Source organism: Sorghum bicolor, chromosome 3 (assembly GCF_000003195.3).
Source record: "Sorghum bicolor cultivar BTx623 chromosome 3, Sorghum_bicolor_NCBIv3, whole genome shotgun sequence".
NCBI classification, from domain to species: domain Eukaryota; kingdom Viridiplantae; phylum Streptophyta; class Magnoliopsida; order Poales; family Poaceae; genus Sorghum; species Sorghum bicolor.
The window spans coordinates 19,379,480-19,392,933 of NC_012872.2; the positions used below are offsets into that span (position 1 = coordinate 19,379,480).

The 13,454-nt window shown below is 46.5% G+C and overlaps 1 protein-coding gene across 1 annotated transcript; it reads left to right on the plus strand.

Annotated features, from left to right (window-relative positions):
• On the plus strand, positions 3,080-6,453 carry LOC110433653 (predicted GPI-anchored protein 58). The gene is made up of 2 exons (XM_021456157.1): positions 3,080-3,250; positions 6,148-6,453. Exons 1-2 carry the CDS (start codon positions 3,080-3,082, stop codon positions 6,451-6,453), a joined length of 477 nt encoding a protein of 158 aa, XP_021311832.1.

Consider the following 13,454-nt stretch of genomic DNA (forward strand, 5'->3'; position numbering starts at 1 on the left):
TCTGATTCCTGCAACCACTCGCTACTCATGACTGAGATAAGCTCTCTTAATTGATATTCAGTTGGCAAACAAATGCTAAGATGGCTGTTTTGGGGTCTGTTAATAGAATGGTAGTTTGAAATGTTTCCAAAATCGGCAAAAAGATCAGATTCTATATCCAGCATGAAGTCCGGTGGTGGAATTTCTTCCTTTTGTGGCTCAGAACTTAGGATAGCTAAAGTAGATGAAGAATTTGGCAGAGTGTCTACTTCGGCTTCATAGGTTTCATCATGAAGGGTATTATCCATCTCAGCTTCTAGGATTCTATCTAGGATCACTCTAGCTTCATCAGTAGGGATGCGAAAGAAAGAACCTCCAGACATTGTATGTAGCATTTGTTTATGATCTTTCTGAAGACCTCGAAAAAAGTGAAATAAAAGAACAGGGTCTTCAAGATTAAGGTTTGGACCAGATTCTAAAAGATCAAAAAAAACGTTTCTAGGATTTTCCCAAAGTTTCATTATCTTTTTGTTTAAAAGATAGGACTTCGAGTCTAAGGTCACCGATACGGTCAAGGGAATAGAAATCTAGACAAAAGTTAGCTCGTAAAACTCCCCATTCACCTCGTTGTTGACTTACCTTCTGACTGTACCATTGTCTAGCTTCTCCCCTTAAAGAAAAAGGAAAAAGCTTCCAACGTAAAGTTTTATCAGAAATGCCTTCAATGCGAAGACAATCACATGTTTGCTCAAAATCTCTAATGTGAAGGTAAGGGTTTTCGTCTTCCTTTAAGCTAGTAGTAAGACTCAAGGTTATCTCAGCAAACCGTCTTTCTCCCCGGCAACGGCGCCAGAAATGCTTGTTGATATTTGGGAACGCAATAAGGAATTGATCCGCAAGCGCATGGATATCGGTGAGCACTTCACCCGGGAGGTTATCCAGAGTATCGTATTTATATTTTTACCACTAGGAGAAAGAGTGCATCTGACTAACCCGGTCTATTACTACTAACCATTTAGGCAACAAAGAATGTTTCTCGATGTGAGTGATAAACAGAGAAGACTGCAAATGTAGTCTATTTCTAACCTTGGTAAGGATGATATACTGTTCTATTGGGGAAGCTTACGGAATCTAGACACCACAGAGGATGTTCGACCCGCACCTATAAACCCTATCCTTCCTGCTAACGAGATATGGTCTACAAAGGTAACTCAGAAATGTCACGTTCCTCGCTACTACCACGGTCCAGCTAGTCAGGGAATATCTATGAGTAACCTAGCCTAAACACCACGTCTACGCTAGAGATGATTACTCTAAACTCTACGCGAAGAGATTAAAGTAAACTCATAAACCAAAAGAATAATAAAACAAGAACTTACTAGAATTTAGAAGTCGAAATACTGAAGAATCCTAGGAGCAAGCTTCGGGTTAGGAGAACTTGATCCCGCAGGTACAAACTTGGAGTAGACACCGACAAGCCAGGCTTCCTCCAATCTACACCTCCACTCTATCTCTCTCAATCTAGTAGAAACTAGAAGATCTATTTCTACTCACATTGGTTGCTAAGCCTAAAAAGAAATTTTATTTAGAGAAGAGGTTTTCCTTCCAAGGCTCCCCTCAACTCTATGATAAACTTGTCTCCTCCAGGGGCCAGAGGGTCTGGTTTTATAGTCCCTTTAAGTGAACATGAGTCATTGGATCAAACCGACATTGATTGGACGGTTATCCTTGATCCTTTAGGTTGGTGGAACGTCGTGTGTGAAAAGAGTCCCGAACCAAGTCCAGAGGGGGGCGAGAGCCCAGGTCAATTGGGCGGGCGCCCAGTGCCTGGCCCCGTTCGGCCTCTGCTTCCTTCCCGTGGCTTCTGGAGTCTTCTAGATGGTAGAAAATTGCGCGGTGCGTTGATATCTCTATGTAATCCCGACATGTGGGCCTTTCTTCCTTATTTCCTAATAACCCCCTACAGAAACAGATAAACAACAAAACTCATGGAATTCTGTCAGATCAAACCCTAATTCTAGGTGTTATTTGTATATTGGTCCTTTCTCTTGTTTATTTAATAATTAAAATTGATACTTAAGAACCGTCAACAGCCATCTCCACACTCGGCCCGGGGGCTACGTGGTTTCCTAGGCTTAGCGGGCTTCTACTAGAAGTTCATCTGGGAATTCAGGCTCATTGTGGCCCCTTGATGTGTCTCTTGCGGTGAGACGTGTTCAACTGGGACACGGAGGCTGAGGATGCCTTCTAGGCACTGAAGCGCGCCTTCACCACTGGGCCCGTGCTCTAGATGCCTGACTTCGACAAGCTGTTCATGGTGGATTGTGACACGTCGGGTGTGGGGTTTGATGCAGTCCTTCACCAAGGCGTCGAACCTCTAGCCTTCTTCAGCCATCCGTTCGCAGCTCGGCATCTCAAGCTTGCAGCTTACGAGCGCGAGCTCATCGGTTTGGTGTAGGCTGTGCGCCATTGGTGGCCTTGGTGGCCATACCTTTGGGGATGGCACTTTTTTATTCGCACTGACCATTACAGTTTAAAGTTTCTCTTGGATCAGCGCTTGTGCACGGTGCCTCAACATCTGTGGATCAGCAAGCTCTTCGGCTTCGACTTCACGGTGGAGTACCGTCCCGGCCGTCTCAACACTGTGGCAGACGCCTTGTCTCGCCGCGACATGGAGCGGGAGGCTCCAGGTACGGAGGGTGCAGTCGTGTACGCTCTCTTGGGCCCCTCTTTCGCCTTCCTCGACGACGTGCACCAAGCCACCAGGGAGGCCGCGGACGCCCAGCGCCTACTCCAGCAGCTGGCCGATGGGGCGCTGGCTGCCCCCTGGCGCCTTGAGTGTGGCCTGCTGCTACATGGCAGTAGGATATTTGTCCTCGACCACGCTGATCTGCACCACTAGGCGATGACGCTGGCTCACTCGGCCGTCCATGAGGGTGTACAAAAGACGCTCCACCGCCTGCGCACCGATTTCTACATCCCAGGCGACCCCTGCTGCAGCCGTTGCAGCACCTGTCAGCGCAACAAGACGGAGACATTGTCGCCCGCTAGCCTGCTGCAGCCGCTGGAGGTGCCCTCATAGGTGTGGACGGACATTTCGATGGACTTCGTCGAGGGGCTACCCAAGGTTGGCGGCAAGTCCGTCATTCTCACGGTGGTTGACCGCTTCTCCACGTACGCGCACTTCATCGCGCTCGGCCACCCCTACACCGTCGCGTCCGTCGCCCGCGCCTTCTTCGATGGCATTGTTCGGTTACATGGGTTCCCCTCTGTAAACACCCAAATTTTACTTCTTTTAAATAGATGAATTTGAATTAATTAAGTGATTTTGGTGGAGCATTTCAATATAGGAAAATAATAAATTTTAGAAAATTAAAATTTAATATAAATTTAGAATAACATTTTATGTTGCATACATGCTGGTGCATTTTATTGTGATGATTGTTTTAAAAACAAAATGCCAATTTGATCAAAAATCTAATTGGAAAAAATGTATTGAAAATTTATTTGAAAAAGAAAAATAGCAAAACCTTTCCCTCTCTCTTTCTCTCAGCCTTTTGGCCTAAACCCCCGCGCTCCTCCCCCCCCGCGCCTCGGACATTTTGAAGAGCCGGTGCGCGAGCCACCCTTTCCCTTCCCCATTTCCCCCTCACCTCGCCTCTGCTCTCGCCATTGAGCGCTCAATGAAATCGCCGCCAGAGCGCCGCCGTCGACCGTGCATCGCCGGGCGTTTTGAGCCGCCTCTGCGCCCGTTTCTCGTCGTGGTGAGCGCACTGCATCTTCCTCTTCTTCCCCGACCCTTTCCCATGGATTTTAGCGCTCTCTAGTGGCCTTCCCATGAGCACCGAAGGGGCCCGCCATGGCGCCACCGTCGGCCGCCGTGCAAGCCGCTTTCCCCGGCCGCGTTTTACCCTGTGCTAGACTCCCCTCGCCCTCCTCTCTCTCTCCCGGTGCTCTCGGAGTGGAAAACCGAGCACCGTAGCGCCCGGACGCTCAACTCCGGCGCGCTTTGGCCGGAGGCCATGGCGCGCCGCCGCCCTTGCCCTGTTCCAGCCGCCGCCGCCGCCCTTCCCCTTCCCCTCTTCTAATCTCGGCCATCCATCGCGTGATCGACGGCCAAAAACTCCCGATAACCCTTCAAGGTCATATTTGTTAAAGAGACCCCCACCTTTTTGCTAATCACGGCCGCAGTCCTTGGCCAGAGAATTTATATGATTTTTCTGTATTTATTTAAATTCGTTTAAATTTTGCAATAAAATATTCGTTTTAGCTCCGATTTGACCCGTTCGAATTGTGTTAGATTCGTAATTAAATTCTCTACATGTTAGTGCCACTGTTACTGCAGTTTGCAATTTTTTTATTTTTAGGTTTAGGTTTAATTAATTAAATAGCTATAGGAAATCGCCGTAAATTCGTAACTTGGACGTTTTAGTTCCGATTTTCATGATCTTCGTATCTATGTGATCGTAGCGAAACGTAGGTTCTGTTTTTAAATATTTTATTTTATTTTTGATCTGTTGATGTACTGTTCTAATTAAAGGATTGTTTGCTTGTATGATTGAACCTGGATGCGTGTTGTTGTGTGGTGCCGATCGAGCGTAGACGGTGATGTGACCATGGCCGATCCGTTTTACTCCGAGGAGCAGCAGGACCAGCAGCAGCTTCCCTTCACCGAAGGCAAGTATAACATGGGTTTCTCTTGCACACCTATTCACTTAATTAATTACGCATTTGCATGTGTCTAATTTTGATAACCCTAAGGACACCCTAGCTACCTGACTATATATTTATGACACCTATGGGTAGATTGCATGTGGGTAGCTTTGCTAGTGCTCTAATTAATTGAGACTTTACTACCATTCTGACTTTAATATGATGACAAATGATGGGAAATGGGCTATGGTGTAATTGACTTCGGTCAGGTTGACCTAGACCCTCCGTAAGGACTTCTCTCTAAGCGACTATCCGGGACATACAGTGCAACCGTGATGGTTATATGGCTCTAACTTTAGCTTAGTAGTAGGATCTCATCTAGCTGGTTAGAGGTTACCCGGAAGGGCACAAGAGGGGCTTACCACTTTGGGTATAGAACTCCTTCTGTTCCTATGTGTATAGCCGTGATAGAAATGTGCCATAGGAAAGGGGGTCCTCTATAACTGCTTGCTAGGGGAACCTCGCGGCCCTAACTGGTTAGACGAAGCCTATGGAAGGCTTCATAGTGTTCCCTGCCCGTTCACCTTGGTAGTGTTAGTGGGTCTTGCAAACCCCGGGCATATGGGTAACACGACTTACGGGAAAAGTGCACACCTCTGCGCAGAGTTTGATCGAACTGGTATACTAGCCTTGCTCTCGGACATGAGCGGCCTTGGACCCTTACGGAATAGTTGGGTGGGGATGGTTATGGGGCATGACTTATGAAAATGTGACGCATTGATTGTGATGATTAATGTGGTTTAACCATGATGGTGATGGTGTTAACCGTGAAGGTTAACGGTGTTATTGTCATGTACACATGTGGGTTAATCGGGATCTAAGCATAACTGATGAATTATTTAGGATTAAAACATTGACCAACTAAAATGCTAACTGCAGTAGCCAGTGTCTGACCTTTTTGAGCCGCATAAAATCCTATGTTATGCTCGCGGAGTACGAGATGTACTCACGCTTGTTTCTATATTCTTCTTGGACAAAAATCCTAGATGGGTAACAGATGACAGCTTCTATGAGGAATTCTCGGAGGACTTCTAGGTTGGCGATCCACCAGTCGGTCGTCCCTGTGTTGGAACTACCAAGCTATAGCTAGATATGAGTTTTATTTCCGCTTGTTGCTAGACTTTGATGTTCGTGTTGTAATAAACGTTATGTAAGACACTTGTGATGATACTTCTGTAATTTATCGACTTGTGTACGCGACTATTCCTGGGGCGCACATGAGGTTTATTGTACTCAAATTTATCCTTAAATTTGGGTCTCACAAAATTGGTATCAAAGCAAGGCTGACTGTAGGACACAAACATGGTAGAAACGGTCGATTTTAGGATTTTCTTTTGCTTTATTTATTTCACTGCTTACTACACCTTCTTGTTATTTTATTAAAATTTTATATTCTTATCCATTGGTCTATTTATGTAAACCTATTGATTCTAATTCTTAAAATAAAATTTATAGATGTCTCGTCACAGCGCAGCCGTGTACCATGCACTCTTCACCGTCGCTCGTGCTCCGCCAGTTGCACCTGCACCTGTACCAGCACCTGTACCTACACCAGCACCTGTGCCTGAGCCTGAGGTTGTCGTCTCTGCTGGCGGCAAGGAGGAGGAGCTCATGGACTTGGGGTCTCCTACGTCTACACCTTTAGCACCTACCTCGGTGGCGGTACCGATCCCACAGGTCGACGCTCCAGTTCCACCTACTCCACCTGCGCCTGCACTGCACGCGTCTACGGGTTCAGCGCCGACGCCTCAGCACCCATAGGTTGTCCCATAGATGGGATGGACCTCCAGGAACAAGTTCATGGATGCTGACGAGGATGCTCACTACCACACTCTGCGTACGGGTGTGTTGGCGAGCTACTATCCTGAGTTTGCTGCCACTGTTCGCAACCTCTGCTCAGAGCATAGGCACCCACTGGAGAACACTTACTGAAAGGCCGAGGTGATCATCACAGCTCGGAACAATGTCGACAACTCAGACGAGGTGGAGTCTATCCATGAGAGCAAGGTTAGGCGTGCTTCCGACTATGAGAGCATGGAGGATGCAGCCCAAGCTGCATATTTTCACTACCATGGTCGCCGTTTTGAGGCCATGCAGGAGGATAGGTACCGGTTCCTTCCCCGCAACGACCCAGATGGCAGGACATGGCATGTCCTGGCACCTCCTACCGGTGACCCTACTTTGGACACGACAGTGAGGCACGTTAGTGCCATTCATGAGATGAATGTGGCACTTAGGCAGGAGCTGCGTGTTTCACAGCAGGTGGGAAAGCGCCTCCAGCAACAGGTGGATGAGCTATGTGGTCAGCTTGGACAGCCACCCATCTACAAGAAGAAGCCCCGCAAGTTCGTTTTGCAGGATAGAGCTCCCTAGGTGTCCCAGTACTTATTATTTAGACGTTAGAACGAGTGGTTTGGTTATGTGTGGCGTGTGAACATTCGGTGTGTTGCTGTTTGTGATGATGAACATTTGTGATTTGGAGTTTTTGTTTTATTGTGGGAACATGTGGGCCTGTCCGCATGTTTCTAAAGTTTAATCCTAGTAGTAAATGTTGATTAATGTGAGGTTGGATTACTTTATCATTGTCTCAGTCATGCTGATTCTGGAGCAGTCTATGATGTTTATTCTGTATCTCATAAATGGTTCAGTTAAAAATTACGAAAGTTTTATGGTGAATACTAGACTGACATATCTTTCATCTCTAACTGGAATCACCTCATTATCTATTCGGGTCTATGGGATATGTCCGAATTAATCTGCTGTATCTGTGCAGACTGAGAACCAGAGCAGAACCTGATTAACTACAATTTTGATTATGTTACTGTTGGAACCAGTAAATGAGGTCTGAATAAAGGTTGTAGAGAATTTCTTAACCTTTCCAACGATGTATACCATGTTCCTATTGGATCTCTAGAGTCTGAGATAAGAACGAATTACTGACCTGCTGAGTTTAAAAACTGGTCCCGAAAACTGCTAGTCTTATTTTTATTCATTATAAACGATGAATAATTATTTTGAAAGATTACTAAAAGCCGTGAATCTTTGTTGGAAGTAGATGGACGCCGAAGGAGCAGGCGCTGGTCGTGGACGTGGCCGTGGCCGCGGTCATGGCCGTGGACGTGGTGCACCTGAGAATCCGCCACCACCACCGCCGCCGATGACTATTGAGCAACTCATAGGGATGCAAGCCAATCTGATGCAAGCTATGATGAACCGCATGAACAATGAACCAGTAGCAGCCCCACCACCGGTTCAGGTCCACGACAAGCGTGGGGAGTTCTTGAAAGGACGTCCCCCAGTGTTCACCCATGCCTCTGATCCACTCGAGGCAGACGACTGGTTAAAAGCGGTAGAGAAGCAGTTGAACATAGCCTTTGCAGCGACCTGGAGAAAGTGTTGATGCCTCGGGCCAGCTGCAAGGACCTGCTCAGGAGTGGTGGGAGTCTTATCAATATGGACGCTCGAACAATGCTCCACCAGTTACCTAGAAGGAGTTCACTGAGGTGTTCAGGTCCCATCATTTTCCAGAGGGTCAGATCGAGCTGAAGGCAGAAGAGTTCGAGTCTCTCAAGCAGGGATCGATGACAGTCAGTGAGTATCGTGACAAGTTTGCTCAATTGTCACGATATGCTCCATATGAGGTGGTCAGGGACTCTGACAAACAGCGCCTTTTCATGAAGGGCTTGTATGATGGACTGCAGCTACAGCTGATGAGCAACACCTATCCTTGTTTCCAAGAATTGGTGAATCGCGCTATTGTCATCGACAACAAGTGCAAGGAGATGGACGCGAAGAAGAGGAAGCTCCAAGGGCAGCCGTCGGGCAGCAACACTCGCCCACGTGCGTATCCTCAGCAGGGATTCCCTCAGCGCAATCAACGACCACCGAATCAGTAGAACCGTGGTCAGTTTCCTCAGCACCCTCAGTACCACCAGCAGTACAGCCACCAGAACCAACAACATCCCCAGTAGCAGTATGGCAATCAGAGTCAGCAACACCCCCAGCAACAGGTCAGCAACCAGGCACCACGCCAAGGAGTGCCCAACAATGCTCCTGGCAAGAGTGCAGCACCCAGCGGCAACCCCAATGCATGTAACCGCTGCGGAGAGGTGGGACACTATGCATACCAATGCCCCAAGAAGAAGAATCCACCAGCCCAGCAAAACCAGAACAGGCTTGCTCGACCTCCGTTTTCTAGAAGAGTGAACCATGTGTCCACCGATACAGCCCAGGAAGCACCTGAGGTTATGATGGGTACGTTCAACATCAACTCCATCCCCGCTACAGTACTATTTGATTCTGGTGCTTCACATTCTTTCATCTCCCAAGCATTTGTTAGAGTGCATAGCATCTCACTTTGTGCACTAAAAAATTCCATGCTAGTAAATTCACCGGGAGGCAACATGCTAGCTAATTACTGGAGCCCCTCCACTAGTATATCCTTAAGGGGGGTAGATTTCAAGGTGAAACCTATTGTGTTGAGAACCATGGGAATTGACCTCATACTTGGAATGGATTGGATGAAGCAGCATGGGGTAGTAATTCAGTGTTAGGAGAAATCTGTGGTGGTGACATCACCAGGTGGGGACAGAATAAGTGTGGATGTGGCAGTGCAACCTCAGCCGACTGCAACAGTGAATCAGTTGAGTGGTGCTAATCAAGAAGACCAAGTGGTGGACGAGTTTCCAGATGTGTTCCCAGATGAGTTGCCAGGTATGCCACCAGACCGAGATATTGAATTTCTTATTGAGCTTTTACCTGAAACTGCACCCATAGCAAAAAGACCATATAAAATGGGGGCAAATGAATTAGAGGAACTTAAGAAACAGCTTAAGGAATTGCAAGAAAAAGGGTTTATTCGTCCTAGTTCTTCACCCTGGGATGCACCGGTAATCTTTGTTGATAAGAAAGATGGCACTAGAAGGATGTGTGTGGATTATCAGTCATTAAATGAAGTCACTATTGAAAACAAGTACCCATTGCCTAGAATAGATGACTTATTTGACCAACTGAAAGGAGCATGTGTGTTCTCCAAAATTGACCTCTGGTCTGGCTATCACCAACTGAAAATCCGTGCAACTGACATACCTAAGACAGCTTTTACCACAAGGTATGGCTTGTATGAGTATACAATCATGTCATTTGGGCTGACCAATGCACCTACATACTTCATGTATATGATGAACAAGGTGTTCATGGAGTATTTGGATAAGTTCGTGGTAGTATTCATTGATGATATATTAATCTTCTCCAAAACAAAAGAAGAATATGCTGAACATTTGAGACTGGTCTTGCAAAAGCTTAGAGAGAATAAATTGTATGCCAAGAAAAGCAAGTGTGAGTTTTGGTTTGATGAGGTCTCATTTTTGGGACATGTGGTCTCTAACGGTGGAATAGCCGTAGACCCCACTAAAGTGCAGGATGTGCTAAATTGGAAGCCTCCAACCAATGCTATTGAAATCTGTAGCTTTCTGAGACTAGCTGGGTATTATAGGAGATTTATTGAAGGATTCTCTAAGTTAGCAAAGCCCATGACAGCCCTACTAGAGAAAAGTGCCAAATTTATTTGGTCAGATAAGTGCCAAGAGAATTTTGAGGAGCTAAAGAAAAGGTTGACGACAGCCCTAGTGTTGACCTTACCGGATTTGAGTAAAACCTTCTCTAATTATTGCGATGCATCTCGCTTAGGCCTTGGATGTGTGCTTATGCAAGAAGGAAGAGTAGTGGCCTATGCATCCAGGCAGTTGAGAAAACATGAGTTGAACTATTCTACTCATGATTTGGAGCTCGCTGCCGTGGTTCATGCTCTAAAGATTTGGAGGCATTATTTAATTGGACACAAGTGTGATATTTATACGGACCACAAAAGTTTGAAGTATATTTTCACACAATCAGATCTGAATCTAAGGCAACGCCATTGGTTAGAACTCATAAAGGATTATGACCTGGAAGTGCATTACCATCCCGGGAAGGCAAACGTTGTTGCCGATGCACTTAGTCGAAAGAGCTATGCCAATAGGCTGCAACTGACCTTCATTCCCATAGAGTTGCTAGCTGAAATAGAACATCTCAATTTGGGTTTAGTGAACAACACTGTTGAATTGGAGTTAGAGCCCACCTTAGAGCAAGAAATCAGCAAAGGTCAGTTGGAGGATGAAAAATTAAAAGAAATTTCAGAGAATGTAGTGCTTGGAAAAGCACCGGGTTTCAGGTTGGATGAAAATGGTACACTATGGTTTGGGAAGAGAATATGTGTGCCCGTAGTGAAATCCATCCGAGATGCAATCCTACGTGAAGCACATGACTCTGCATATTCCATTCACCCTGGAAGCACCAAGATGTATCTAGATCTTAAAGAAAAATATTGGTGGTATGGGTTAAAGAGAGATGTGGCAGAGTATGTAGCCATATGTGATACTTGTCAGAGAGTGAAAGCCGAGCACCAAAGACCTGCAGAGTTGTTGCAACCAATGCAAGTGCCTGAATGGAAATGGGAAGAAGTAGGTATGGATTTTATCACTGGATTGCCCCGCACTCAGCGTGGGTATGGTTCAATTTGGGTAATTGTGGACAAACTCACTAAAGTTGCTCACTTTCTACCTGTTAAGACTAACTATGATGGTGCAAAGTATGCAAAATTATATATGGATAGAATCGTGAGTCTGCACGAAGTTCTAAAGAATATCGTGTCTGATCGGGGTACACACTTCACGTCGCAGTTTTAGCACAAAGTACATGATTCTTTTGGAAACAAAGTCGAACTTTAGTTCTGCGTATCATCCTCAAACCGATGGGCAGACCGAAAGGGTGAATCAGATTTTAGAGGGCATGTTGAGAGCATGTGCGTTACAGTATGGTACCAGTTGGGACACCAGTTTGCCATATGCTGAATTTTCATATAATAATAGTCACTAGAAAAGTCTCAAGATGGCACCGTTTGAAGCATTGTATGGGTGGAAATGTAGAACACCTTTGTTTTGGAATCAAACTGGTGAGAGTCAAGTATTTGGACCTGATGTTCTTAGAGATGCAGAGGAACAAGTGCGGAAAATACGAGACAACTTGAGAGTAGCCCAGTCTTGGCAAAAGAGTTATGTTGATACTAGAAGAGATTTGGCCTTCGAGATAGGCGGCTATGTGTACTTGAAGGTGTCACCCATGAGAAGTGTCAGGAGATTTAATATGAAGGGTAAATTGGCCTCAAGGTACGTTGGACCGTTCAGAATTCTCAGGAGACGTAGAGAAGTGGCCTATCAGTTAGAATTGCCTGTGAGTATGTCAAGTCTTAACGATGTGTTCCATGTGTCACAACGGAAGAAATGTTTGTGAGTGCCTGAGGAACAAATTCCATTGGAAGAGCTTACTGTTGAGGGAGATCTAACTTATGAGGAATATCCGATCAAGATCTTAGAAACAGCGGAAAGAGTCACCCGGAGTCGGGTTATAAAGATGTGCAAAGTGCAGTGGCACTGATATAAGGAAGAAGAAGCCACTTGGGAAAGAGAAGACGAGCTGAGACAATCTTACCCGTATCTCTTTGAGTAAGCACCATCCCAATCTCGAGGACGAGATTATTTTTAAGGGGGATAGAATTGTAACACCCAAATTTTATTTCTTTTAAATAGATGAATTTGAATTAATTAAGTGATTTTGGTGGAGCATTTCAATATAGGAAAATAATAAATTTTGGGAAATCAAAAATTTAATATAAATTTAGAATAACATTTTATGTTGCATACATGCTGGTGCATTTTATTGTGATGATTGTTTTAAAAACAAAATGCCAATTTGATCAAAAATCCAATTGGAAAAAATGTATTGAAAATTTATTTGAAAAAGAAAAATAGCAAAATCTTTCCCCCTATCTTTCCCTCAGCCTTTTGGCCCAAACCCCCGCGCTTCCCTTCCTCTTCTTGGGCCAGGCCGAGCCGGCCACCTCCTCCCCCTTCCCCTCTCTCTCACCCGCTGACAAGCCAGGCCCGGCTGTCAGCATCGTCTCCTTCAACCGCCCCTGTTCCCTACCTTTCTCCCTTGCTGGAACGGTAAGCCCCCCATTCCCCCAGGATCCCCTTTTTCCCCCCCCCCCCCGCGCCTCGGACGTTTTGAAGAGCCCCACACGCGAGCCGCCCTCTCCCTTCCCCATTTCCCCTCACCTCGCCTCTGCTCTCGCCCTTGAGCGCTAAAAGAAATCGCCACCGGACCGCCGCCGTCGACCGCGCATCGCCGGCCGTTTCGAGCCGCCTCTGCCCCCATTTCTCGTCGTGGTGAGCGCGCTGCAGCTTCCTCTTCTTCCCCGACCCTTTCCCATGGATTTTAGCGCTCTCTAGTGGCCTTCCCATGAGCACCGAAGGGGCCGGCCATGGCACCACCTTCAGCCGCCGTGCAAGCCGCTTTCCTAGCCGCGTTTTACCCTGTGCTAGACTCCCCTCGCCCTCCTCTCTCTCCCGGTGCTCTCAAAGTGGAAAACTGAGCACCTTAGCGCCCGGACGCTCAACTCCGGCGAGCTTTGGTTGGAGGCCATGGTGCGCCGCCGCCCTTGCCCTGTTCCGGCTGCCGCCGCTGCCGCCCTTCCCCTTCCCCTTCCCCTCTTCTAATCACAGCCGTCCATCGCGTGATCGACGGCCAAAAACTCCCTATACCCCTTCGGGGTCATATTTGTCAAAGAGACCCCACCTTTTTGCTAATCACGCCCGCAGTCCTTGGCCAGAGAATTTATATGATTTTCTGTATTTATTTAAATTCGTTTAAATTTTGCAATAATT